The 26,692-nt window shown below is 53.3% G+C and overlaps 4 protein-coding genes across 9 annotated transcripts; 1 reads left to right on the top strand and 3 right to left on the bottom strand.

The window, feature by feature from the left end:
• Window positions 1–1,966: 1,966 nt before the first annotated feature.
• On the bottom strand, window positions 1,967–5,925 carry TIMM17B (translocase of inner mitochondrial membrane 17B). Of its 3 annotated transcripts, none has more exons than XM_070502954.1 (6): window positions 5,826–5,925; window positions 4,606–4,705; window positions 3,521–3,584; window positions 2,607–2,735; window positions 2,410–2,520; window positions 1,967–2,321 (listed from the first exon to the last, which is right to left on the bottom strand). In XM_070502954.1, the coding sequence occupies exons 2-6, from the start codon at window positions 4,663–4,665 to the stop codon at window positions 2,233–2,235; spliced, it is 453 nt and encodes a 150-aa protein (XP_070359055.1). In that variant the 5' UTR covers window positions 4,666–4,705; window positions 5,826–5,925; the 3' UTR covers window positions 1,967–2,232. The 3 variants fall into 3 exon arrangements, with proteins under 3 accessions (XP_070359055.1, XP_014690054.1, XP_014690055.1); XM_014834568.3 differs by lacking the exon at window positions 5,826–5,925 and adding an exon at window positions 5,574–5,714; XM_014834569.3 differs by lacking the exon at window positions 5,826–5,925 and adding an exon at window positions 5,369–5,509.
• On the top strand, window positions 5,796–9,870 carry PQBP1 (polyglutamine binding protein 1). Of its 2 annotated transcripts, none has more exons than XM_014834567.3 (7): window positions 5,796–5,934; window positions 6,338–6,422; window positions 8,244–8,355; window positions 8,595–8,707; window positions 8,903–9,208; window positions 9,429–9,492; window positions 9,655–9,870. In XM_014834567.3, exons 2-7 carry the CDS (start codon window positions 6,356–6,358, stop codon window positions 9,809–9,811), a joined length of 819 nt encoding a protein of 272 aa, XP_014690053.1. In that variant the 5' UTR covers window positions 5,796–5,934; window positions 6,338–6,355; the 3' UTR covers window positions 9,812–9,870. The 2 variants fall into 2 exon arrangements, with proteins under 2 accessions (XP_014690053.1, XP_014690052.1); XM_014834566.3 differs by lacking the exon at window positions 5,796–5,934 and adding an exon at window positions 6,009–6,151.
• Window positions 9,871–9,921: 51 nt separating this feature from the next.
• On the bottom strand, window positions 9,922–17,688 carry SLC35A2 (solute carrier family 35 member A2). 3 transcript variants are annotated; one of them, XM_014834561.3, is made up of 5 exons: window positions 17,472–17,669; window positions 15,744–15,926; window positions 13,238–13,389; window positions 11,564–12,300; window positions 9,922–10,237 (listed from the first exon to the last, which is right to left on the bottom strand). In XM_014834561.3, exons 1-5 carry the CDS (start codon window positions 17,560–17,562, stop codon window positions 10,210–10,212), a joined length of 1,191 nt encoding a protein of 396 aa, XP_014690047.1. In that variant the 5' UTR covers window positions 17,563–17,669; the 3' UTR covers window positions 9,922–10,209. The 3 variants fall into 3 exon arrangements, with proteins under 3 accessions (XP_014690047.1, XP_014690048.1, XP_014690050.1); XM_014834564.3 differs by having other exon boundaries at window positions 9,960–10,237; window positions 11,564–11,710; window positions 17,472–17,688; XM_014834562.3 differs by lacking the exon at window positions 15,744–15,926 and having other exon boundaries at window positions 9,923–10,237; window positions 17,472–17,679.
• Window positions 17,689–18,868: 1,180 nt separating this feature from the next.
• Window positions 18,869–24,040, bottom strand: PIM2 (Pim-2 proto-oncogene, serine/threonine kinase). The gene is made up of 6 exons (XM_014834559.3): window positions 23,743–24,040; window positions 23,486–23,595; window positions 22,709–22,759; window positions 20,810–21,182; window positions 20,135–20,311; window positions 18,869–20,036 (listed from the first exon to the last, which is right to left on the bottom strand). Exons 1-6 carry the CDS (start codon window positions 23,801–23,803, stop codon window positions 19,873–19,875), a joined length of 936 nt encoding a protein of 311 aa, XP_014690045.2. The 5' UTR covers window positions 23,804–24,040; the 3' UTR covers window positions 18,869–19,872.
• Window positions 24,041–26,692: the final 2,652 nt, after the last annotated feature.

The raw sequence follows: 26,692 nt of genomic DNA, 5'->3' as shown, positions 1-26,692 counted from the left end.
CCTTCTCTCGCCCTCTGCAGTCCCTCCGGCGGGGCTGACCCCGCATTCCCTTCTTTTAGGAAGAGAAGCAGGCCCGCAGCCAGGCGGGGGACGGGCCCTGAGGACCCAGGCCCAGCTCCGGAGACCTGGGCAACTCCGGACGCTCCAGCCCCAACTAGGGGCCGGGTGACGCCCTACGACTCTCCCCCGAAGCCCCAAGCCTCGGTTTCTAAGCCCAGTCCTCCGCTAAACCTGCTACTGGTCCCACCCCGCGCCAGCCAGCGGCCCGAGGAGCCAGAAAAGGCCCCGAAGGTAGCCATGAACCGCTCCACCGCCCGGGGGGTCCACCCACTTTCCAGAACCGGGGACGGAAAACAGGGTCCCAGGGGCGAGAAAGGAGGGCGGAGCCCCCGGGGGTTTGAGGTACCCGAAGGGGCGGGACCTTAGGAGCGGGAGAAGGCGAGGCCCGAAGATACGAAGAGGTAGGGTCTAGAGGCTGCTGAGGAGGGGGCTTGAAGGGGCGGGGCCCATTTGGAGGGGACCAGGGACATACAGTAGGGACAGGGCCTCAGAAGTGCCCGAGTCCATATAGAAAGCAGGTAGGGTCCACAGGAACCTTAGAGGGCAGGGTTGAAAGGTAGGAAGGGGAGGGTGGAGCCTGAGGGGGCGGAGCCAGAAGGAACCAAGGGGCGGGGCCTGAAGACACGCGCCAGGGCAGCCTGAGAGGGGTGGAACCTGTGGGCTCCTGGAAGGGGAAGGCCCAGAGGAGCTAGTGGGGTGGTGTTTGATAGGAGCAGAGTGGGGTCTGGAAATACTGGGGGTGGATGGAACCTGGAGGTGAGGAAGCGCGGGACCCGGGCGTACAGAAAGGGCAAGACCAGAGGAAGCGGCCAGGAAATAGAAGGGTGGCAGCCCTGGTCTGATTTGCACCGCATCCTACACAGGGGTGTGTGTCGCTGCTGCTGGCGGAGCCACGTGTTTGAGGCTGGGGCCCTGCGAGAGCTGTGTGCTGGGTGCCCAGTATCCCCAACCTGCCCTCCCTGGGGCCCTCAGTCGGGTGGCTGTGCACGGCCTGGCACTGAGTCAATCAAGCAGGCAGTGTTGTAGTTCTGCTACCACTAGGGACCGCCAGTTCCCCGTTGGGGCCTTAGGAGGCCCAAGGACGCAGCATTTGCAACCCCAGGGAGCTGATTTTCTTGAGAGAGGGCATTTCCACCTCTTTGATGCCTTACACAAAAGGGAGTTTTCCTGTCTCCCACGAGGCCACTTGCACTGGAGCATTTGCACCCCAGCAGAGACAATGTTTGCCCTGTGAGTCAGGGTTTGCATGGAAGAGACATGTTGGGGGCTGTGTCCATCCAGAAAAATCTCTTTCCCATAACTCTCCCATCCCAAAATGAAAACTCATTTCCAGTGATTTTGTGGTTTCCCTTAAAAAAAATACTGACAACACTGAGCATCGCAGAACAGAAGCATCTCTATGGTGCAGAACAGAGACTGACACAGGGCACCTTCCCGGAGGCCGGGTCGCCCTGACCCTTGCTTCCATCCCAGGTCCACGGTGAGGCCACATGGAGGGGGACCGCCTTCACAATGAGGGGAGTGGTATCCAGAAAGACAGTTCATTGTGAGGTCAGATTTCTCAGCCTTGGCAATGGGGGCAAGGGGGGCGGGGCCAGAGGTGTTGGTGTGCATGCGTGTGGGGGTTGGGTATGCAACATGCAAAGCTACCCGCTCCAGCCCAGCAATCCTTGCATTCACTCCCTTCTTTCCCAAGCCTGTTCCTCTGTCTGTTATGATTCATCACTTGGCCCCCACACACCCCTATTCATGTTCCTATTCGCATCTTGATTTACTCCCCTCCTGCTCATTCATCCCACAAACATTTACTAGAGCCCACTCTGTGCGACTCCAAATGCTAGGGCTTCCAAGTCCCTGAAGAGGACTCTGCCCTTGTCCCATGGGTACCTCAAGGAGTACATACATAGACATTTGAAAACTAGCTTTAAATACTCATCAGGGCGCCACAAGGAAGGACTGGGGTGAGAGCTTGTTACATGTGAGTGTGGGGCTGGGGTGCCCTGTCAGGGCAGCTGGGGTGCCCCACCCCCACCCTGGGACAAGGTAGCAGAGTAGAGGCCCTCTCTGGAAGGTCCCAGGGCCAACTGGGAGCCAGCCCTCCCTTCGAGGTAGATCATCGGGGAGGGAACCGAGGAGGAGCTCCCATGGTGGCGGTGACAGGCGGTCGCATCCTCAGTGGTACTGCTGATAGCTGGGATAGCCTGGGGCTGGGGTACCCTCCTTAGGGGGCAGCTGGCTGGGGTCCTCCAGGAATGGGGGTGCTGGAGAGGGGAGAATGAGGCAAAGGTGAGTGGAGGAGGCTGGGGAGACCATGTCCCCCCTCCCTGACCAGCTTCCCCAGGTACTCACCATTGCGGAACTGCTGGGCAGTGTAGCGCGTGAGGAGGATGCCAACACCCTCGATGAGGGCCAACAGAATGCCCCCCATCATGGCTGAGCCCACCATGGCCAACGGGCCACCTGGAGGAGTGAGGAGGCAGGGACAGAGAGGTGAGGGCAGGTAGAACAGGGTGGAAGGGGCTGGGGCCGGGGGATGGGGCACTTACTGCGCGCAGCCAGCACAGCCCCGGTCAACGCTCCGCTGGTGATGGAGTTCCAGGGATCCTCCTTGCCCCGCAGCCGCACGAGGCCGCAGTCGATGGTGGAGAACAGGCCCCCCCACACTGCGAAGCTACCTGCAGGGGGACCAAGTCCTAATTAGTGTTCCTGGGGTATGCTGAGAATCCACGGCTCAGGGTCTGGGGACTTCCAAGGCCTGAATACTCTGGCAAAGAATGGGGAGAAAAACGCACATGCAAAGGGGGTAGCGGATAGTCCCCATCTGTCCCTGTGGGAGCTCCTTCAAGCTGTCTATAATCACCATTGACACTCCCTTCCCCTTCAAAGGGAGTAACAAGTGTTTAAAAGCAGGTTTATCTTCTATATGGCTTTGAACAGAGCAACTGTGATCTTTATAACTGTCGAAATTCTGATCTTGGTTTCAGGGAGAAGGAAAGAGGTCAGCAAAGCCCAATAACAACAGGATAGTTAAAATGTTTACGGAGGCCTTACTGTGTGCCAGGACCTGATCTAGGCACTGCATGCTATTTGACTTCTGAAACTTTAAATTAGTTAATATTATTAAAGTGCTTACCAGAGCAACTCGCACTTAGTAAGTATTATGTAAACTACATAAATCACAAAACGACCGAGGTGGTTACTGTTATCGTCATCCCCATGTTACAGATGAGGTTCAGTGAGGTTAAGCCACTAGCCCAAGGTCACACAGCAGGGAAGAGCGAGGGCCTGGTTTAAACTCCAGAACTCACTCATATTAAATTGTTTGGAAACATCACTCCCCCAGGAAAGCCTAGGCAGAGTTGAGCCTAGACTCTGGACCCCCAGCTTGCAGTCTAGACCCAAAGGAGCAGCCACTCCCAACTTTGCCATCACATCTCCTATGTCTCCGCAGGGCTCTCACCTCCAATCTGGGGGGCTCGGATCCTCACAGCGTTCACACTACCTCTCAGCCGGTGCCGGACTCCCTGGGAGAAAGCGAGGGGCGGGGCGTCAGAGCGGGACTGAGGCCACTGGCAGACAGGGTTTCTAGCTTTCAAGAGAGGGAAGGCGGTGGGAGAGCTGTCAGGAGTATCAAGGGGAGAGACGTGGAGAAGCAGCCAGGAACGAGGGGACTGGGAGCACCCCAGCATAGGCGTTCTCAGAGCTGGGCTGGGAAGTGCTCATTCTTTCACTCAATGATTACTGAGCACCTATGTGCCAGGCACTCTGCTGTCCGCAGGGACAGAGCAGTGAACCAGGCAGACCTGGCCCCTGCCCTCTCAGAGCTCACAGGGTAGCGGCAGAGACAGATCCCGAGAGAGGGTGCAGAGAAACAATAGCTTCAGACAGCAACATGCACTCTAAAGGAAACAGGACGAAGAGATCCCACAGGGGCCGAGGGGTCAGGAAAGGCCTCTTTAAGGAGGGAGCATTTGTGCTGAGACCTTGAGGATGAGAGGGAGAAACTCAAGCAAAGAGTCAGGAAACAGAGTTCCAGGAGTTGAGGGGAGGGACAGGGCTAGAGACATCAACTGCAGAGACCCTGGCAAAGGGATGCCGTTTAAAGCCATGACATTTGATGAGATCTCCCGGAGGGGAGGTAGACAGAATTGCTTTTGTTAAATTAAAAGCATTTTCTCAACTTTGAGGCTGCCCTCCCTCTGCCAATTAACCTCCTGTCACTTCCCTCTATCCAGATTTCTGACCGGGAATCTGCCTCTAGGTAAAATCTGTCCGGCTTTGCACACCATTTAGGATTTGGCATGACCATTTTGACAGCACAGAGTTTCCAAAGGAGCTCCAGTTGGGTGGGCGGTGAGGTACAGAGGTCATGATTGCAGTTCCCCCCCAAACCTCATATCCTGGAGTTAGGCCTGGCACACAGTAGGCAAGCAGGAACCAGAATGAGTAAGGGCACGTGACCGGCAGTTCCATGCACTTTTCAGAGCAGTAGCCCATGCGGGCAGGGCAGGACCCTGGCACCACCCAGGGAAGGCCAGGACTCACGACAGGGGCATTACGGAAGCCCTTGATGGCCTGGAAGACTCCGCCGCCGATGACACCCATAGTGAAGGCTCCACCGCAATCATCCACAATCCGCCATGGGCTGCAAACGGGAAGGGGGGGACGGGGTTAATGTGAGCCCTCCCCCACGCCATATCACAGGGACTCCTTCCAAATGGAAGAAACCAAGTCTCTTGAAAAGGAATTAGCACTTCAAATAATAATGAGATTATTTTTCCCCTCATGTAAGCAAGAAATAGTGCAAAGGAGGAAAAACAGTAGTCTTCGCCCTGTCCTACCCTCCCCTTCGCAGTCAACCAAGGAATCAGCTTTACTACTATCAAAGATTAAATGAATTGATACAAAGAGTTAGCACGTTTAAACAAGCGCTTTATAAGTGTTAACTAGGTAGTATTGCTATTAAAGTAGTACAGGGTCGCACTCCCTTCTCCGACAAGGAGCACATCCAATCAAGCCCCGCCCTCTTCTCTCTTTTTTAACCGTGACACATAGAAAAAACCAAGAGCAGAACGTGGGGGAGGACCCAGCACCCCCTCCTTGCCCAGAATAGGTTCATCCAGGCCCCGCCCCCACTAACTAAAGCGACCTGGGAAAAACCCCGCGTGGTAACCCCGGGTATTTCCGCTCAACGCCGCCCCCCCGCCCAGGCTGGAATGGTTTCGACCACCGTGTCTTTTCGTTAACAAAGAGGGACTGGGGTATACGTAATCAGGGGAAACGTGGAGTGTCTCGTCCGGCACCGCACCTTCTCTTCCAGGCACACAGCTGTGGCCTCTCTTAACGGAGCCCGAGTGAGAGGAATCAAGTGGACGGGAGCGAAGGAGACAAGTTTCTAAGCGTCTCCCGAGTCTGGGACGTGGCGCTGTGTGGCCGGTGCCTCCCCCGCCCGCCTCCCACAGCTGGCCGTGGCGCCGCAGCAACAGTCCCGATGCCTGTGCCCATCGCCGTACCAAGGCTCCCGAGCGTACTCCTCCATGGCGCCGGCGTCCGGCAGCGCAGTCTGGCTAAACCCCGACCGGGCCACGCCCCCATTGGAAACGCACCCAGGCCCTCTAGCGCTCCACCTCTTCCAGGGCAATGATTGGGTCGTTTGGCCATAAGGCAGGCCAAAGGCATGCTCTCATTGGTCACCCCGGTTTGCGTCATCTGTTCACCGCAGCCTGAGCGTCACCCAGTTACTCCAAGGCTTGGGGAGAGAGTACCTCGTTCAGTGCTTTGGCAGAAGAGAGTCGTGGGGTCCTGGTGATCATAGCAGCAACCAGAGCGAGGCGACCGGCCTGACAGTCTTCTGCTACCCACGTGACTGTATTGGTAACGTCGGGGTGGGCGCATTTTTTGGAGCTAGAGGAAGTACTGCAGTCTCCTCCCCCACCCCAGCGATTTGGTTCCTCCTACCCGGCAGTCTTTGGGGGACGTTGGGTGAACCCATTTCTGGGGCGCGGGGGAGCTGCGCTTGACCCCCTCGGCGGTGGGTGGAGCCTGAGCTAGGAACCCGGTTATGGAGCGCTGGGCCCGCCGGGGAGGATTGGTGAGAGTTTTGGTGATATTGCCATCTCTCCCACATTTTCGCGCGTAGATTCTGTCCGCCCAGCTATTGGTGCTGGTGGGGAGGTGGGGGTCCAGATGAGTGCTTGCTCGGGGGAGGCACTTGGTTACAGGCTCCAGATTGCAGTCCTCATCTGCGCTGGTTTTTAGAGTGTCTGTCTGTCCCTAGGTCGGTCTGGTACCCACTATGCCGCTTCCCGTTGCGCTACAGACCCGCTTGGCCAAGAGAGGCATCCTCAAACATCTTGAGCCCGGTGAGAGAGCTAAGAGCAGCTGGACCTACCGTGCGCCAGGCTGGACAGGCACTTTGTTGTTGATACTGCCACTTGATAACTAGCATGGGCCTACTGTGCACCGAGCAGCGGGGTGGCAGGCATTTCATGGTTAAAAATATGGATTCCTGACAGCGATTCCTACCACGTGCCGGGCACGGGGGAGATAGACATTTCATCCTTAATACTGACAGCTGATGACTGTTTTGGGCCTACTGTATGCCAGGTATAATCCATCAATCGATCCATGGAAGTGGTTACAAAGTACCTAATAGTAAAGGTAGCTGACATCTGCAGTCTCCTGTGCATGTGCCACGTACAGTGGCAGGATGCTACTACTTTGTTCTCTACCATACTGATGACGTTACGTCAGACCTCCCATGGTGTCAGGCACTGTGCCGGTGATTTTTATTGTTTTATTGTTCACTACATCAATAGCTGACATGTATTTTGGGTCTACTAAGTGCCTGGCATACACATTATGGTTAACAGTATAAAATAATGATAGGATGTATCATGTAGGCCTACTGTGCTGCTGCTGCTAATATTTAGACCTTATTGTCAATAATAGTAAAAGGTGGCATCAGTTTTGGACTGCAGTATGCCAGGCACTGGAAAATACATCTTATTTTCACCTTATTGATAAATGACATCTATTACAAGCCTACTGTGTGCCAGACATAGATCTTGTAGTTAATAATACTGATAATGATCATTGATATTTATTTTCAGCCTCTTGAGTACCAGGCACTGTGCTGACCGTATATATCTTATTAAAAATACTGATGATTATAGCTGACATCTGTTTTGGGCCTACTGTGTGACAGACACTATGGTGTTGCTGACATATAGGGGCATACTTCATTTTATCGTGCTTTGCGGATAATGTGTTTTTTATAAGACCCTCCACCAGCAAAAAAGATTACAACTCACTGAAGGCTGGCTAGCATTTTTTAGCAATAAAGTATTTTTAATTAAGGTACATACGTTGTTTCTTTAGATATAATACTACTGCACACTTACTAGACTACAGTATAGTGTAAACCTAACTTTTATATGCATTGGGAAACCAAAAAATCCGTGTGTGACTCACTTTATTGCAATATTCGCTTTATTGTGGTGGTCTGGAACCAGACCTGCAACATCGCCAAGGTCTGTCTGTACATTTCATTGTTAGTTATCTCCACAGCTGAAATCTGTGCTAGGCCTACTGAGGGCCAGATACTGGGCTGACAGCCTACACCTTTTTTATTTTACTGATATGAACTGACAACTGTTGTGTGCTTACTGTGTGTCAGGCCTCAGGAGCTGAATAGACTCAGTGTCTAGATAACCCCTTGCTGTCCAGACTCTTGCTACTCAATATACAGGAGTCAGAAACCCCATATTTGCCAAGCTTGGGAGCTGAAGAGAGCTGGACATAATTTCACATAAACCCCTTGCTGTTCAAACTCATTTTATCCAAATAGGTTTGGATAGTGTGGTGTCAGTTAACTACCTGAACTCAGGACCTGAATAAATATGGATCCATTTGGTGATGAAGCCCTTTCTAAACTCTGAAACCAGATTGGTTTGGGTAACAATATATCATATCTTATGTGAACCCAGAAATAGAACAGATTTAGGTACATTTTTTGGTAAATCTGTATATTCAGATACTTGGATTTGGAATGTGAGTGAGATTTGCCAGGGCAGCTGAGACCTGGCGCACGCGCTCTGTGACTGTGAGCGTCTCCCCAGGCCCTAAGTGTAGGGTGAGAATCCCCCTGCTCCTCACTGCTCTCCCCCTCCCTGCCCTGCCAGAACCGGAGGAAGAGATCATTGCCGAGGACTACGACGATGATCCTGTGGACTATGAGGCTACCCGGTTGGAGGGCCTGCCACCAAGTTGGTACAAAGTGTTCGACCCATCCTGGTGAGCCTGGGGACCTGGCGGGGAGGGGAGCTGACTTCTGACTTCATCCTTCCTGTGCCGTCCCTGGCCTTGGGGTAAATGGAGGACACAGGGGAAGAGATGGAGGTCCTCCCCATGGGGTCCTGACGTGGGGCAGGTATAGGCAGAGATGGGGGAGACAGGAGTTGAGGCTACAAAGGGGGAACATCCATGCTGACATTCCTTTTCTCCCTCCCTCCCACTCTCCCACTGCCCCGCAGCGGGCTCCCTTACTACTGGAATGTGGACACAGACCTCGTGTCCTGGCTCTCCCCACATGACCCCAACTCCGTTGTTACCAAATCTGCCAAGAAGCTCAGGAGCAGTAACGCAGGTGAGTTGGCAGATGCAAGCGTGCCTCGAGGGCTTCTAGCAGTTCTCAGAGAGGGGTCAGGTGAATGATGGTGGATCCAGGAGGGTCAGGTGAGACAGGCAGGCCCAGCTCAGGCCAGGGAGGTTGCCAAAGGCAGAGGCTGCTAGGTCCTGAGATGGGAGGAGGAAGGTCACTTCAAAGCTTTCATGTCCCCAGATGCTGAAGAGAAGCTGGACCGGAGCCATGAGAAGTCAGACCGGGGCCATGAGAAGTCAGACCGGGGCCACGAGAAGTCAGATCGGGGCCACGAGAAGTCAGACCGGGGCCACGAGAAGTTAGACCGGGGCCACGAGAAGTCTGACCGAGACCGAGAGCGAGGCTATGACAAGGTGGACAGAGAGAGAGAGCGGGACAGGGATCGGGACCGGGACCGTGGGTATGACAAGGCAGACCGAGAAGAGAGCAAAGAACGGCGCCACCATCGCCGGGAGGAGCTAGCTCCCTACCCCAAGAGCAAGAAGGGTAAGCTGACAGGGCCGGGACTGGGGTGAGGCGAGGGAGAGCCGGGGTGCATGATGGAAGGAAGCCCTCACTTCCCTTGATGCCTAAACGTGGGATCTGGGAGAAGGTGGTGTGGGTTGTCGCGGCCGCAGGCTCCATTTCTTCCTGGGATGGGGAACTCAGTGATCAGAGGCTCCTTGTGCCTCCACTGAAGACCTCACTCTGCCACCTACTTCGACAGCGGCGAGCCGGAAGGATGAAGAGTTAGACCCCATGGACCCCAGCTCGTACTCGGATGCACCCCGGTGAGTGACAACCGCTCACAACCCCTTCTCTTGCCTTGTGACTCACCACACCAGCGACCATTCCTTTCTTCCTCACTGTCTCCTTCCCGCAGTCATCAGTGGGGGGGGGGGGGGGCCTACTACATCCCGTATTCTCACCCCCTGATCTTCTGTCACCTCCAGGGGCACATGGTCAACCGGACTCCCCAAGCGGAACGAGGCCAAGACGGGTGCAGATACGACAGCAGCTGGGCCCCTCTTCCAGCAGCGCCCCTACCCGTCCCCAGGGGCTGTGCTCAGGGCCAACGCCGAGGCCTCCCGAACCAAGCAACAGGACTGAGCCCCCCGTGCTACCCCCGGGCTTTGTAATAAAAGCTTTTTGGTGGATCATGCCCACAAGGCCTGAATGCTTTCTTCCCTCGCACTTTCGAGGCTTCCCAACCCAAGCCAGCAAGATGCAAAACACATTTTATTTGCAAAAACTCACCTAAGAAATAGTGTGGGGGGTGGCAGGGACGGGGGGCGGCAGGGGCTGGGAGCCAAGGTGGGTCCTCTCCAGGCCCTCATTACCAGAGAGTTTAGTCATGACTGCTGCCCTGCATGGGGGCGGGGGTGGTGGGGACAGGGGGTTTGGTGTCTACCTCCCCCCACCCCTAATACTGATCAGAGGGTTTGGTCCCGGCTGAGCCAGGGCAAGAAAGGAGAACGAGGCCAGGCCAGCGTCTTCAATCCCAGCGGCTACGAACCCTTCACCTTGGTGAGCAACCTGTGGTGGGAACGGGGAGGAAAGAAAAACACAGAAAGCTGGGGTGGGCTGGCAGGCGGGCGTGGTGAGCAAGCGAGAGCGACAGTAGTGCAGCTGGTAGTCCTGCGGTTAGTAATAGAGCCCACGCAGAGAGAGCGGGTCCTCTGGGTCAGAAAGCTACACGTGGACTAGATAAATACAACATCTTTATTTGGCATCGGGTATCCTGACATTTGTTCGTTACAATTCTTTAGAAAACAAACCCAAAAATCAGAACAAATTAATCAAAAATAAAAATCCAACGGCCCTATTTACATATAGCAAAGACAGCCCAGGCATCTTCCATGCACACGCGCGCACACATCCACACGCACACCCTGGGAGACAGTTAAGGGGTTAATAAGCTTTGGGGAGTGCAGGGGGCAGGTTCCACATTTCAGCAATTTTAAGACACCCCCCCTCACGAAGTAGGGTGCCTCATACAGCCAGTGGGGTACCAAGAGTGTGGTCAGCAGCTTTACTTTTCCTCTCAGGACGTCTCAGATGATAACCGTGCATCCGGCAATTGACAGTGTCTTAGATTCAGTGAGATTCCGCCACTTCAATGACCTCCCCTCCACGCTTTTCCCACACCCTGGATCATTAATTACCTGATTGCACCACAAATCCCCAACCCACTAAAAACCAAATGGCCACGTCTGCACCCTCCCCCAGAATGGGCTGATGCGAAAATCTCAGCTCTCACCCCTCAGCTCTCACCCTGTCCTCTCCCCTTGGGTGCTCACAAGAGGCCCATTTTCAAGGGTCTCCTGTCAGGGAAGCTGCCCCAAGGCCACAAAAAGACTGAGCTGCTAGCATGATCCAGTGTGGTTGTGAGGGAGGAGAGAGGGCCTCAAGCTATGGAAAACCGAACCCCACAGGTAGTCATTATCAAAGAGCTGTAGGATTTTTGTCCATTTTGTCCTTAAAAAGGCTGTGGGATTGCTGGGAGGGATTCTCCCAGGCATGAGGGGACACCCCCCCCCAAATGAGGGGGTCAGACCAAAAGGCCTTGAATGACAACACCCCTGACCCGGTCCCCAGATGGCTTAGACTGGGGCAGAGGAGGCAGCTCTAAAAACTCCCTCCAGGGGAGGAAGGTCAGCCTACAAGGAAGGGTTCACATGACCCCCCGCCTAGTCCCACGCCCCTCCAGAAGTCTCTGTGACCTGGGAGAAAAACTCTTCCAACCCCAGAGGAGCCAGGCCCCAGTGGCGACTTGGGTCCTGCAAATGCCCAACACCCTCCACCCAGTCCCCCTCCCTGTCTCCCCCCACCGCCACCAGCCCTCACTTCACCAGCACTGACTTTGGCAGAAAGGGCTCCGTGCTGAGGTCTCCACGGTGGGAAGACAGCTGCGGGGGCGGCGGCTGCCCCGGAGGCTGCTGGTGAGTGCAGGGCCCGGAGGCGGAGGCGGAGGTGGAAGCTATGGCTTTGGCTGCACCTCGGGGGAGGCTGTAGAGGTAGACGGCACCGATGACCAGCCCAGCGCCGAGGGTAAACAAGAGGTCCACGTGGAAGCCAAAGAGGCGAATGGAGGCAACGGTGGACAGCACAATGGACAGGGAGGTGGCAAAGCCCTTGAGGATGTTGTCGGCGTACTTGACAACGACAGCCACCAATAGCCCACCAAAGGCCTGGTTGAGTACCACACCCCAGACGGCAGGCGTGTACCCAAAAAAGAAGCCGCGGCGGGCCACGGCAGTGCCTTCAGCCCACCAGAGCCCCACCAGGCCCAGGGCTGTGCCAAAGAGGCCCAGCTGCAGGTTGCGCAGCCACACGGAGCCTGAACTGCCTTTGAGGATCTTCTCAAAGTAGACACCTGCGAAGCCCGAGGACAGACAGGAGGCCACAACAGCCGCTAGGCCTGCCCCAGGGTTCTGGTCCGGTGGCCGTGGGCCACCCCCACCGGCTTGCTGTGCCTGGACAATGGCGACGCCAGTGAAGAGGAGCAGCAGGGAGGCCCACTGCAGCCGGGAGAGGCTGCGGTTCAGCATGAACACGGAGAACAGGGCCGTGGTCAGGATCTTCAGCTGGTACGTCACCTGCGAGTGGCATATGGAAGGCACTGAGGGCTGTCCCCAACCCCCAACATGTGCACACGGCGGCCAGCATCCACTACGGGCCCCCTGGCACAATGGAGGGACAGGGTGGGGTAGATGACAGTAAAGACAGCAAAAATGTCTAGCTACTGGCCATCAACTGAGATGCAGCTAAATAGCTCTGCAGTGTCTCCCAGAAAGCACACAGGAGGATGGCTGCGCAAGGAAGGCCCAGGCCACACCCAAGTCCACATCCCTACCCCATTTTCTGGCTCTCTGACGAGGAACAAAGCATTTGCCCTGTCTGACCCCTGACATCATCACCTTTAAGATACAGCTGCTGTATGTGCAACATCTCACACACCAGGTGATGAATGAATGGTAGACTTTGTGCTGAGGGAGGTCTTGATAAATTCGTGTTGATGCAAATGAGTCAGGCACAACAAAAATGTCAGGAAACATTTACATAGCGCTCACTCTATGCCGGGTCTTGGGTCTAAGTACTTCACATGAATTTGTTCATTTAATCCTCACGTATGAAGTGGGCACTATTGTCACGTCCAATTTAAAGATGAGAAAACTAAGGCACAGAGAGGTTAAGTGACTTGCCTAATATTACAGAGCTGGGAAGAGCAGAGCTGGGATTTATACCCAGGCAGCCTGGTCCCAGAATCCAGGCTCTTGAACCATTTCACAAGGCTGCCTGCAAATAACCTACAGCTTATCTCTTGCCAACCAAGGGCTCTTCCCAAGTATTATTTCTTTTAATCATCCCAGCATCTCAGTGAGTAGCTATTACCAATTCCATTCCCAATTCTCACAGACGAGGTTGAGGGAGTTCCAAGGACATTCTAAAGGTGACACAGCTCCCGCTCTCTGCAGCCCCCCTCAGCCTTCTATATACCCCACCCCAGTGGAACTGGCTGGGCTTGGGGCTCACCTGGAAAGTGGCAGCTGGCAGGTTGGAGATGGCAACATACTGGAGGTTATTCTGCAAGGTGTAGATGAGAGAGGGCACTGCGAGCTTGAGTGTGTCCACATACTGTACCAGGACAGCCTCATGGAGGAAGAGAACTAGGTGCTTCACGTTACCTAGGTGGGGGGAGAAGAGCCCTTTTTAGCACCGACTACCAAAGATGGGGATCCCCTGAGGGCCAGGACCGGGACGGTCCTGTGTCTCCCCACCGCACTTCGACTCCGAGGGCTAGAACGAGGTCTGTGCTCTCAAGTTCTCTACAGTACAACCACGTCTCCAGCGGGCCTTTCGGATACTCAGTTTAACGGACACGAAAGAATCATCCTTAACACTGTGTCCAAGAATCACAGACCATATTTCATTCATCTTACAGCCGACCTCCCTGGCACAGAGCCCCATTCAGGGCAAGCACTCAACACACGTTTTGTACAGTGAAATTACCAGCATTAACTAGGAGCTTATGCAGTAGATGCCCTAGGAGTGTGGGTGGGGGACTGTTTACTGAACAGAGGGGAAGTTTTAGACTCAACTTTTAGACCTGTCCTAGCTCCTTACTGGTCCCTGAGCTGCCTGACGGCTGGGGCCATCTCCTACTTGGTGGCATCTTTCTGTCAGCCCTACCCACACCAACAGTTGCCCCTGCCACGTGGAAGAATGCAGGCTTGACTATTAAGCAGAAAGCCCGGTTGAGACCTGCTCCAATCAATAAATGAGAATACTTTCTGATATCATGAAGCCTCTGCAAAGCTCACCCCACTTTTTTACAGTTCATTATTTAAGTCTCAGCTGAGTGTCACTCCTCAGGGAAAACCCCACAACCACTGCAAAAGGTCATTGCAGGAACTCCCGTGACAAAACCCTGCCCTTGCCCTTCCGGCATTAATCCCAGGAGTAGTCACTGGTCTCTCATCTCCTACCCCAAATTCCTGGGCCCAGAGATTTTGGTGTTCAGAAATTTCCAGGTGTTACAGAGGTAACATGGTAGATATATATACCACATACTTCACATAACACACCCCATATATATGGGGCTGCACACCATAATCAAGCACACTCATATTTCTGCAGTGACTTGTATAAATATTCACACCAAATGGGAAAAATAAAAAACACAAACACACCAAGAGCCCCACATCAGGTCAGGCCAAGTTTTGCCACCAAGCTAATTCAGGAAAAAAAATTGGGGGAGGGGGTTTGAAATTGCAGATAAAAGATGAAAGCCTGTGATTAAGTTTGTAGCTATTTGTTTTTCCCCATGTAAAATGTCAGCCCTATGAGGGCAAGATGCACGTCTGCACTCTAACACATCCACCTCCACAGCCGAAGCAGGGCCTGCCACACAGTTCCCTCAGATGTGTCTCAGAATCAATCAAGGACACAGCGGGTGGGTTCCTAACCTGCTGCCTCCCAGGGCTGGGGAGCTAATGAGCAGGTACAAATGCTTTCTTCAGTGTAAACACAGAGGGCAGAGGCGCATCCAAGGCCTTTATAGAGAAACGACTGGGCAACATTTTAAAGCAGGCAGCCTTCGGGGAGGGGTTTAAATTAGTAGAAACTCAACTTATAGGAAATATAGAGGAAAGGAGAACACGTGAAACAATACCACAAGAAGGCAGTCAGCACGATCCAGGCTACCCGAAGTATATAAGACAAACAACCTGATTTCTTCAAGAAATTAACTGCAGAGAGTAAAAAAAAGAGTTGGAGGGGAATCTAGAGGTTAACAGCCCTAGAAGCCATTAACCAATCACCAACGCTGACCTATATAAGCCTGATTCAAACCAATTTTTAAATACTTTTATGACATTTGAGAAATCACTCGAACATTGAACATTGTTTAAATTTGAAATTTGAACATTGACTGGATATTTGATTATTTTATTAACTTATAAAATTATTGGTAATTTTTTGATAGATGGTTTTTAGACATTGCAGTTATTTTTTCTAAATGTACCAAAATATTTATTCAAGATAATACCAGGGGATTTACTTCAAAATAAGACTTCCTCTGGGACATAGTTCAGGGAGATAGGTGGGCAGGCATACAGATTGGCAGTGAGTGAATCATCATTGATGCCCTTCAATGGCAGAGTGGCCATGAGTTGATAACTGTTAAATCTGGGGGATGGGTACACGGATATTTTACTATTTTATCATCCTCTCCGATTTTGTATGTGTTTGAAATTCTCCATTATGAAAGTTAAAGAGAAGTAAATAAGTCACGTAAAGGTCACCTGTTGCACAGACTGTCTCAGTCCTACGATCCACACAGGCCAGCTCCCGGGGCTTAGGGCTATAAAAGTGTGGCTGGAGGGACAAGGCAGCTTAGCTGCACTTACACACTCCCCAGGCAGTTTCACAGACACGGGACTACTCCCCCAGCAAGCCCCCAAAGTGGGTGCGGGTACACACACACACGCACGGAGTCCCACCCACCAGCCCCAGCATAGACTCCCTCCCTGGCTCGTACCCCTCTTCTGTGCGAAGAGCAGCAGCAGGCAGGTGAGACCTTTGAGCACTTCGGCCATGACCACAGCAGTGGTGGCAAAGAAGCGGTCCCCAGGCAGCGTGCGGGCATAGCGGATGCTGAGGATGAGGGAGGCATTCTGGACCACCAGCACAGCTAGGGATATGTATTTGAGGCGCCGGTGAGCTGTGAGAATGGAAGGAGCAAGGGGGAAGAAGGAGTCAGAAGCTGCTGGGGTATAGCCACACCACCACCCTCTCCTCTCCTTAACCAGGATCCTCCTCCCTCGGCCTGCCTGTCCGGACCCAGTGGGGGTCTGATCCCGCCTGCTTGCTTCTGTGCCTCAGCCACAGGCAGGAAGAGCCAGAAAGGCAAAGTGGGCCCCGCCCAGTGTCCAGCCCATACCTGGAATCCTTGCTGAGGTGTCAGGAAATGGCTGAGGCAGGCCCTGGAGATCCACCTCGGCTCCCTCTCTCCCTCTCCTGAGTAAGAAGCAACTCTCCCCTGGACAGAATACCAACTATATTCTCGACATTTATTGTGTGCTTACTGTGTGCCTAACACTGGGCTAAGGGATTTATATGGATTACCTCAACAGACCCCTATATCGCTTTGATCTCCAAAGGAACTATAAGGATTCTCATTTTATGGACGTGCAAACTGAAGATTTACATGAAATGATGCTTCTATTAAATGAGGGATTGTCCCATGTAAAGAATGATACCCCAACAGAGGGAATGAGACCACTCTATAGGACATGTCCACCCCCTAAGGAACCATCTTTCTCCCATCTAATAAATTATTCCATTCCCCCACACTCAGAATGGTCTCTCCAATCCCTCTTTCCTATGATGACTGATCACTCTTGACCCAGGATGGGCTAACAAATATAAGAAATGATTCCCCCACTGTCCCAAGGATTGAACCCATATAATGAATGGTTACTCCACCAAGAATGGTCCGGTTCCCTGAACGATATAAGGAAATATTTCCCTATACTCCACATGGTCCAGTCATCCTCCCACCACCACATCCCCCTACCTCCAGCCAAGGAATTATTCCTAGTTCCACTCACACTCACAATGAACTCTCCCCGCTTATAAGGAAGAACCCAGCACCCTCAGAACGTCCTTTCTCCACCATATAAGGAAGGACCCTCCCACTCCAACACACAACGAACTCTACCTCCATTAGGAAGGGACCCCCAGAACGGTCTTCTCTCCATATAATGAAGGACATCCCTATCCTCAAAATGGACTCTCTAAGTCATATAAGGAAGGACCGCCCCACCCTAACTCACAACAGCCTCTGTCCCTTTATAAGGAAGAAACCACTACATTCAGAATAGCCTCTCCCTTCTATAAGAACTCTTCCACCCTAGGAACGCTCTCTCCCTTCTATAAGGACAGACCTCACACACACTCAGAATGGTCTTAGCCTCCCCAAAGGAAAATAACTCCCCCAGACTCAGAATGGTCTCTACTTTCCATACTTGGAAGGGACCCCCCCATCACCCTCAGAATGGTCTCTTCCCCCCCAACACTCACAATGATCCGCTCCGTCCTCCCTCCCCTCCTCCCCACCACACACACACACACACACACACACACACACAAAAGTCGGTCCATACGGGATGCTCCCTCTCGCTTCAGTAAGGAACCTTCCTGACCACTCCCCCAGCGATCCCGACCCCCGCCCCGCCGCCGACTGCTCAGCCACAGCCTGTCTCACCCGCACTCGCGGTCCCAGGCTCCAACGTCCCCGCGGAGACAGCCCCTGGCCCGGCCGCCGCGGTAGAACCGCCAGACCCAACCGCTGCCATGTTGGCATCTGCCTGGCCCGTCCCCTCGGCAACAGCAGGCCACTTCCGTGTCCGTCACTTCCGCTTCCGGGCCTCTCGGGGTGGGGCTGGGGCGAGTGAGGGGCTGGCTCTAGCAGTGGCTTTCCTGGTCCGCTCCTGAACACTGAATGGAAGACAGCGGTCTCTGGATTTCCAAATTCCGTCGGGATCGGGAGACTGGGCACGCGGCCAGCTCAGCCTCCCGCCATCCTTGCAGAGCCTCATTGGCCCATTCCCGTTACTAGACCCGCCCTTGTCTTCATTCACTCCGCTTTCCATATCACCCGCCCATCCCGTCTCCCCGTCTCATTGGTTCGGCTGCTCCTCTCCCATCTTGGCTCTTTATTGGCACCTTCTCCAGATGGCACCGCCCTTTGCGCATCAAAACTCCTAGGTGCTCCCGGGTTGGACTGAAGTTCCTCTTTCCCATCCCCGGTGAGGGCCCGCCTCCTGGAGAGCCCTCGGGCGTCTGGGAGGGAAATGGGACTTTGAGGGGGCGGGGCAGGTGAGGGCCAGGCAAGTACGCTAGCAGATAAAAGCAGAGCAGTAGAGGCTATCCAAATGAAAAGGCACAGGAGAATTGAGACTGAGAGAAGAGAGGACAAGTGAGTCACCACTAAGGATGGACAACAAGAAAGAAAGGGACACGTAAGCCAGCAGGTGAGAGGCTCACAGGTTAGCTTTTGGAAGCAGGGCAAGAGAAGGTACAGCTGAGGTCAGGACAAGTGAAACCAAGATAGAATAGGGCAGGGCAGGTAAATTAAGAGTTGAGAAAGGAGCGATGAGAGGGATGAGCAGGTAAGAAGGCAAGGGAGAGGTGAAAAGGTAAGGGCAAAACGGGTGACTACACCCGCGTGTTATTAAAAAACAAGGACGGGCTGGAGAGATTCCTGTCAGCGCTCAACCCGGACCCACCCTCACCGGTGCCTTGAGAAGGCTCTTCTTCCCCATGGGGAAGCGATTTATTTCCTCCCCTGGGATCAGGGGAAAGGAGGAGGTTTTTCTGCCTCCGAGCTGGCCACCTTTGATTTGGGGATGTGTCCAAACATCCTCAAGGTCTACAATATTTCTCCAACAGAGCCCTTCTGCACATACTGGGTGCTACATAAGAGCTGGGGGGAGGGGAGTGGTCAACAGTTTTTCTTTGTGGTCCTGCTGAAATGAACCGATAAAACATCTTTAGGATGGCACCACAAGACTGAGGCTTCCTGAAGGCAGAGGAGATCCAGTTCATCTCCCTCTTGGCTCAGCATACACAAATGCCCCACAACATCTACAAACAGCCAGTCACTTGTGATTCTATTACGTTTATTAAATAGTGGGTTTCCTTGCTGCATCTACAAATGGCCAGTCGCTTCTGATTCTATTACATTTATTAAATAGTGAGTTTCCACACATGGCTTTTTAAATAACCCAGGCAGAGGGAGAAGGGAGAGGAGGACACAGTTGGAGCTCCCCTCCGCCTAATACATAAGTATTTACATTTCAGCAACTGGACAATCCTGGCTCAGAAGGAGGCAGCAAGAATTGAAAAAGGTGGAGAGGGAGGGCCCCAGGAGAACAAACAACAAGACTTATTTCCCCCACCCCATCCCTCAAAAAACCATCCACCCCATCCTAGTGGACTCTGGTGGTGTCCATCACCCATTTCTTCCCAAATCATGGAAGTAGGGTTCTCTTCACCAGAATAAGAGCACTTGGGATAACAGAGTAGGGTCCCCTCACCAAAAGAAAGAAAAAGAAAAAAAACCACTAATAACCCCAGGATAACAATAGGGCATTACCTCCCCCAGAATAAGCAACCCTGGGCTGAGGTAGGCAAGCAGCTTCACTGAATATGAGACCCTGGGCTCGGGGAAAGGGTCCCTTTGCTAATAAGAGCTGCTAGGGTATTGGAAGGAAAGCACCCTTGCCCAAGTGAGAGCATTTCAACTAAGTTTGTGTGGTGGTGGCAGGAGGTGCCAGTATAGGGGTTACAACTCATCAGAATAAGTGTCCTGGGGCTCAGAACAAAAGTAACTTCAACCAAATAAACACCCTTAGCAAAATGAGAAGGAAGGAAGTCCCCTCTCCAGAATAAGAGACCATAAATTCTGGGAGGAAGGCTCCTTAGCAGGATTGGGATGGGGACTGGGCAGACCTGGCTTATGTCTTCTGACCTTTGATCCCCAATCTCTGACCCTAGTAACACTGAATTTTTAGTGACCTGTAAAACCAGATCAACATATGTCCATCTATCCCTGTGGCATGGCCGTGGGATGGCTATTCCAACTAGTGGGGGCCTGGCCAGGACTAGGGCAGCAGGGACCAGGCCAAAGGGGTGGGACCTCCTTTGGGGGCATTGAGGGGTGCATCCTCGGCTGGTGTCTGCATCCAGGGGTCCAGCAGGATCTCCTCCAGTGAGGGTCGGGCAGAGGGCTTGGGGGCCAGGCACCGGCGGATTAGGGCACAGCAGTCTGCAGAGCAGAAGCACACAGGAGATTAGCAGTAGGTTGCGGGCACCAGTCCCTGGGAGGGACGGAGTCCACTGGGCTGGGGCCAGTGAGGGCCTCACCTGGGGAGACATGGGCAGGGAAGTGGAGCTCAGCCTCCAGAATCTCCTGGTCCCTCTCGAAGGGAATGTCCCCACACACCATGTCATAGAGGAGGATACCGAGTGACCAGACAGTGGCTGGGAGCGCGTGGTACTGGTGATGAGAGATCCACTCCGGGGGGCTGTACACCCTTGTCCCTGAACACAAGCCAGAGGTTAGACCACTCTCTGATAATGTCCTTCTTCCCACCCCACCCTCCCCAGAAAGTAGGCTCCCCTCACCAGAATTAAGTAACTCACTGTATGAGCAGGGTCCCCTTACCAGAATAGGAGCTCTTTAAATAGAACAGCAGGATCTCATCACCAGAAAAAGAGCAGTTAAGATAACAGCAGATTACCCTCAACAGATTAAAGCACTTAAAAGTAGGATCCCCTTCCCAGAAAAAGAACACTCAGGATAATAACAGGATCCCCTCAGCAGAGTAAGAGCCCAGAACAAGGTCAGGGCACTGTCAGAAGATGGACTTTATCAGGGGGCAAGGCTTGAGAGTCCTCAATGTTAAAAATCGAGAAGCTTATAAAGGTGTATTATAGATCAAGGGTTACAGGACACCTTAGCACTGGAGGTCAAAGGTCAAGAGGCCATAAAGATAAAGGGTAAAAAAATCTCCCCACTGAGATTTAGGGAAGGCTTACCATCAAAGTCAGTGTAGGGTTCATCGTGAAGCAGGGCACCAGAACCAAAATCGATGAGTTTGGCACAGCCCCGGCGGAGGTCCATCAGGATGTTCTCGTCCTTGATGTCACGATGGACAACTCCACGGGCGTGGCAGTGCCGAACGGCTGCCACTACCTGGGCAAAGAGGCAGCGGCTTCGGCCTTCACCCAACGGGCCCTGCTCTGTGATGTAGTCAAAGAGATCCTGGGCGGGCAAAGGCCGCTCAAGGACCAACATGAAGCCCTCTGGTGTCTCAAACCAGTCAAGCAGGCGAATCACACCAGGGTGTCCACCACCTGCACCCACCTTCCACAGCAGGGCCACTTCTAGTGGGCATGTGACTGAGTCTGACTGTGGGGGGAAGCAGGGAGAGAAAAGAGAACACACATCAGGCCAGCAGCTCTCAGGCTGGCTTCTCACCGGAACTTAAATCAGAGCCCCTCAGCCTCCTGATTGTGTGGCCTTGAGCAATCCACTTTCCTCCCTGGGCCTCAGTTTCCTGGTCTTAAGGGCTTAAACTCACACGGCCATTGGGAAGGTGAATTGAGCCAAAAGCCTATGCTCATGCCTATGCACATAGGAGCTCAGTAAATACTTGAAGAATAAATGAAAGTGGTGCTTAACAAAAGGTCTTCAGCAGAAGCAGCAACTGATGAACAGTACTGTGTAATATTTTATCTGTTTTGTTCAATGACATCTCCAGAGAGAGAAGAAGAGTACTTTACACACAGCAGGTGCTCAATTAATGTTTGTTAAATAGATAAAAGCACTTTATAGCAGAGTCTGGCACAGAGTTAGCACTCAATAAATAATATTACCATGTAATGGTTTGTCTGTTTTGTTCACTGACACAGCTCAAGCGCTAACAACAGTGTTGGGTAACAGGGTAGGGCTCAATATATATTTTTTAAATAGGTGAAAACAACTAGTAGAAAAGGACCTAGCATAAAATGAGCTCTCAATAAATCTAATATTTTGCCAAGTGCCTAGAACTGTGCCTGGCACACAGCAGATGCTCAATATACATTTGTTAAATAGCTGAAAGTTATTAATTGCAAAGGTACTGGCACAAAGTAAGAACTCAATAATGCTGTCATATGATATTTTGTCACTGTCACCAAGCACCTAGAACCATGCTGACTGAAAGTATTTAGTGAGACTTGGAACACTGTAAGCTTTTATAATGAACCACATTATAAACAACAAAAAAAGCAATGGCTGTGACATTCAGTTGGTGCTCAATAAAAGGCATAATAAATGTTGCTGGCCACAAAAGCAGCCCCACTCTAGAAGCCCTGCACGGGCACAGAGACTGCCAGAAGCCGCCTTCCTGCCTGAGGTGGGGCCCTCTCCTGGCCAGGCCACCGACTTGCACAGCCTCAGACAGGTTTTCTCACGGTGATGAAAATGCCGCTTGCGCAGGCGCAGTGTCTCCCTCTGAGTCTCACAGGCTGCGCAGGCGCAGGCTTCCCAGAGGCCGCCAGGGGGCGCTCCCGCCTCTACAACTTGCCCAGACCCGCCCTGTTGTCCGTTAGCGCTCCAACGGCAGAAGAGAGGCAGCCACCGTCACCATGGCAACCAGTGACCTCTGCCCCCCTTTCCCCACCAGCATGCCCTGCGGGCAGCCCCTGAGGCAGCGTTTGGAGGGAAGATGAGAAAGGGGGGTCGGAGGGGAGAATCCAGGGCTCTAGGGGAATTGGGGTGAGTCAGAACTGTATGGAGGTGTGGATGGCACCACAGGGGAATAAACATGGGCTGGTAGGAGTGTTCTCACCGTTACAGGGCCCAAGGAGTCATACAAGCGTAGAAAGGCAAGGGGGTGAGTCCATCGCCAGAGATGGCGTCGCCAGGTCGGGAAGGACTCCAAAGATACTCACCAAGGGGGACCAGCCCAGCACACGATTCCGGGGAATCACTTTGATGGCCACCTGGAGAGGAGGGCTGAGGTGAGGGGGCCAGCAGATAACCCCCCCAGACCCCTCCCAGTCTTGACCCTCACCCTAGTCTTTCTGGTCCTAACCACACCACACCCAACCCAAAATGAGCTGGGGCTTCTCCCCTGCCCTCCAAATCTCCAGAACCAAGTTCACCTCTCTCACCATCATTGGCCCTGGGCTCTCCCTTCTCAGGCTTCAGGACCCCTCACTCAGGACTCCAGGTCCTGAGTTCCGAATTTCCTAAACACCCCAAGCCCTCGATCTTCCTATCCAGCTCCAGGACACCCCAACTCTGTATCGGGGTCCTGGGCCTCTCGACTCCACACTCGACACCTGCCTCCAAAATCCCCAAAATCTCAGCTCTAGGTCCCCGTCTTCTCACACATAAACACATGCCCCGAATCCCAGGGTCTAGAGACCTCATGACCCGCACTCCCCCGTCTCACTCTTTGTACCTCCAGACGCCCTGCCCTGAACCCCCCTATCCCCCACATACCCACCTGGACCGCCACACACGCACACACACACACACATACACGCGCGCGCGCACGCGCGCGTGCACCCTCGAACACCCCCAGCAACCCGGATCCTGGTCCTCATGACCCTACCACACACACCATTGTAAGCTCATTCCCTGGTCAATTAGCATCCCAGCCCCGGGACTCCCGCCTCCGCCATGCGCACACCTGATCCTCCCAAGACCCTCGTGGTGAATACCTGGAGTCGATCTGTGACGCGATGTCCTGCGAAGACGGTGCCAAAGCCGCCCTTACCCAGGAGGGGGCCGAGTCGGTACTCGGCCTCGAACGCTTCCCGATCCTTGCCTCCTACGCAGGCGGAGACGAGGAATTCAGGGTGGCGGCGTGCTAAGCCCGGCCGCGACCCTCTCCCCTCTTCCCCTCCCCCCTCCCTTCGCGCAGCCCTCAACCACTTCAGCCCTCCTGGCCTAGTCGCGGTAGGGGAGCCTCGCTCACCTGGCGGCGTCGTGGGGGTCACGGGGGCCACCGGGAGCCCCTGCAGAGGCTTGGTCAACATGGAGGAGGCGCTGCGCAGATTGAGCCCGCTGAGCCCGCTGAGCCCGCAGGGCGTGGACGCCCGGGGCAGCGAGGCCGGGGAGCCAGGACTGGGGGGCGCCAGGGTGGAAGGTAGGGAAACTGGTGGCCCAGAAGCGCCTGCAAACGGCGCAATGTTAAGATTCGCCGCGCGCGCCAGCCCCAACGCTACTGAGCCGGGGCACGCGCCTCCCGAGAGAGTCGCCCCGGGCGACAGCCCCGCCTACTTGGCTTTGATCAATCCGGACGAGGCACCTGCTGTCCCCCAGCCAATCGGAGCCAGTCCCTATTTGCATACCACCCGCAACGCTTCAAGTACCCCCTTATGCAAATACATCCCCGGATCTTCCGCGGGGGCGGGGCCTGCATGCAAACGAGGGGGGCGGGCGAAGAGGAAGCTGGTTCTGGGAATCCCTTTGCAGCAACCGCATTTGTTTTGGTTGTTGCGCGGGGTTGTTTTTATATATGTGTGTGCATGTGTGTATATATAGATATAAACTTAAAAAAATAACTGCACCGCCTCCTTTCCTAGGAAGTTGGTTTGCCGCCACTGCCTCGAGATTAGCGCGGAGATAACGCCAGGCCTGGCTTCTAAGAATCTGGGCCTGTGGCTTGGACCCTCTCTCCTAGGAGTGCTCCTCACCCAGGACCAGAGCCCTCTAGGCGACCGGCGGCCTCCGACCCAAAACTGAAGCTGAGAATCCTGGAAGAACCTGTCCAGCTGCCAGGGAGGGGTAACCCCCCTAACCACCACCGCGGAGGATGCGCTGATCAAAGGCAGCGTTCCCACGCCTGGAGGCAGCGGCCTGTGGGGTGTTTCTGGAGCCCGTAACCTAGACAGACCTGGCTAAATCTGGCCGTGAGCCCAGTCAGCAGGTCTAGAATCTGGAACGGCAGGGGGTGGGAGCAAGCCAGAGTGGTGGTGGTTTGGGGGTGTGCCTCCAGATGAGAGAGAAACAGAGAGCTCGCAGAGCTAAAATATCCTCAGTCACAAATTTGGGAAAAATAGGCCTCACGCTGCAGGCAGACATGCACTCCCAAGACACACACACAGAAGTACCATATGAGATACACACATATGTACTGTCAGATACATTCATGTAAACTTGTCCTAGACACACATGCAGATATGCACCGTCACAGAGACACATCTACTGTCAGGCAGGCATGCTGCCAGAAAAAGTTATGTCCCAGAATGACACCCAGAGATACAGCTACAAAGACAGGCATTCCAGAGAGATTCACATACACCTACACTACCATGTGACAATGACACAGAAATGTCCTTGTCAGACACACCACCAGAACTTGTCACAGATGCTGGCACTGTCAGAGATGCACTGTCACAGAAAGACTTGTACTGTCCCAGAAATGAGAGACCCAGAGTCTGTCACAGGAAGACACACAGATGCTCCAAAGACACACATGCATCGCTCCAAAGGCCAACATGTACTCGTGACTGAGCCACATAGATGGGCAGTGTCACAAACACAGACATGGACAGACCCAGTCACATATACACACACACCAGCAGACATGCAGCATTGTCACTGAAACTGTCCAGAAATAGCTAACCAGAATCTGTCACAGGAATACAAACGGACATCCACTCCATCAGAAAGAAACCACAGATGCGCTGTCACAGACAGACCCACGCAGACATGCACTTTTCTCAGAAACAGACACAAACTGTCAGAGATAGAGTCCCACACTCAGTCACCATCTGACACACCTGGAAACAAGCCCTCGTCACACACACGACTAGACACTGAGAAGTGCATGAAAACTTGGACTCACCACAGTCACACACACATAGGCAACACTCAAAAAGCAAATACAGACATGTATTCTCCCTTATTCATCCAACATTTATTCAGGGTCTACTGTAAGCCTGCCAGGCCCTGGCGGGGATGCAGATATTAGAGATACACAGATAAGTCAGGCATCATAGCTCTTGCCCAGGAAGTTGATAGTACAGTTAGTGGAGTAAAAGAGTAAAGACATATTCATAAATAGAGGTGAGAATGTGAATGGGGTCACACAGGGCTTCTCAGAAGGTGACCCAGGTAGTCTTGAAAGACAAGGTTGGGGGCTCGGGACAGGGGAAGGGCAAATTCTCGGCAATGGCCAAGGAAACTGGACAAAGCAGCAAGAAGAGGTATACAGGGGCCAAAGGGTACAGAAACTTCAACATTAGGATAAAAAATAATATCTGCTAACACTTGAGCTCTCAGAATGTGCTAGGCACTGTGCCATTATGCATTATGTTGACCATATGCATTCTCTCAATGCTCACAACCAGAGAGAGCATGAGGTAGGAGACATTAATCACCCCTGTCGTACACACGGAACACTTGAAACTCAGAGAGCCTGTGATTTGACCAAGGCTACAAAGGTAGAAAAAGCCGAGGAAGGTTTCAAACCAATTCTCCGACAGACACGTGCTTGACCGGTGGACTCCACAGAGACACCCCACAGACAGCCACTCAGCCAGCCACGCCCTCACCTGCAGAGCTGGATGCGCATCCTTCCACAGGGGCCCCGTTATTGAGGCACAGCAAAAAAGACATGTGACAAAACCTGGGGGCCAGCCATCCTTCTCTGCCTTGGCTTTACCCCTAGGAAGGGCAGGGACAGAAGTGTCAGAGCACTGGGGGACATGAACAACAAAAAAGGGTTTAGCCATTCCTCAGCTTGTAAAACCCAGTGTTCGCCACCACGTTCGAAGACCCCACTGGTCATTTCCATTAAACTCATGTTGCTATGAAGTGTCCGTTGTGCCTTTCCAAAGCTTTTCCTCATCAAGCAATCAGAAGGAAAGAGTGAACATTTATGGGACGAGAGGCAGGCAGAGAAGTTGCAAGTTCAGTCC

The sequence above is a fragment of the Equus asinus genome, chromosome X, assembly GCF_041296235.1.
Source record: "Equus asinus isolate D_3611 breed Donkey chromosome X, EquAss-T2T_v2, whole genome shotgun sequence".
NCBI classification, from domain to species: Eukaryota; Metazoa; Chordata; class Mammalia; order Perissodactyla; family Equidae; genus Equus; species Equus asinus.
Note: the sequence above shows the minus strand (reverse complement) of the source record. Positions and strands in the feature narration are given on the sequence as shown.

What these genes read in the sequence shown, in the direction of transcription:
- TIMM17B (XM_014834568.3), bottom strand. Translation starts at nt 5,599, where the DNA reads ATGGAGGAGTACGCTCGGGAGCCTTG. An exon ending in CCGAGCCCCCCAGATTGGAG is followed by an intron (nt 2,736 to 3,520) that starts GTGAGAGCCCTG and finishes GTCCCCCTGCAG; the next exon opens with GTAGCTTCGCAGTGTGGGGG. An exon ending in GGCTGTGCTGGCTGCGCGCA is followed by an intron (nt 2,521 to 2,606) that starts GTAAGTGCCCCA and finishes TCACTCCTCCAG; the next exon opens with GTGGCCCGTTGGCCATGGTG.
- PQBP1 (XM_014834566.3), top strand. Translation starts at nt 6,122, where the DNA reads ATGGAGCGCTGGGCCCGCCGGGGAGGATTG. An exon ending in CCTCAAACATCTTGAGCCCG is followed by an intron (nt 6,423 to 8,243) that starts GTGAGAGAGCTA and finishes CTGCCCTGCCAG; the next exon opens with AACCGGAGGAAGAGATCATT. An exon ending in AAAGTGTTCGACCCATCCTG is followed by an intron (nt 8,356 to 8,594) that starts GTGAGCCTGGGG and finishes ACTGCCCCGCAG; the next exon opens with CGGGCTCCCTTACTACTGGA.
- SLC35A2 (XM_014834561.3), bottom strand. Translation starts at nt 17,562, where the DNA reads ATGGCAGCGGTTGGGTCTGGCGGTTCTACCGCGGCGGCCGGGCCAGGG. An exon ending in GCTCTTCGCACAGAAGAGGG is followed by an intron (nt 13,390 to 15,743) that starts GTACGAGCCAGG and finishes CCCCCCACCTAG; the next exon opens with GTAACGTGAAGCACCTAGTT. An exon ending in TGCCAGCTGCCACTTTCCAG is followed by an intron (nt 12,301 to 13,237) that starts GTGAGCCCCAAG and finishes TGCCACTCGCAG; the next exon opens with GTGACGTACCAGCTGAAGAT.
- PIM2 (XM_014834559.3), bottom strand. Translation starts at nt 23,803, where the DNA reads ATGTTGACCAAGCCTCTGCAGGGGCTCCCGGTGGCCCCCGTGACCCCC. An exon ending in GACCCCCACGACGCCGCCAG is followed by an intron (nt 23,596 to 23,742) that starts GTGAGCGAGGCT and finishes CCGCCTGCGTAG; the next exon opens with GAGGCAAGGATCGGGAAGCG. An exon ending in TGCTGGGCTGGTCCCCCTTG is followed by an intron (nt 21,183 to 22,708) that starts GTGAGTATCTTT and finishes TTCCCCCCACAG; the next exon opens with TCAGACTCAGTCACATGCCC.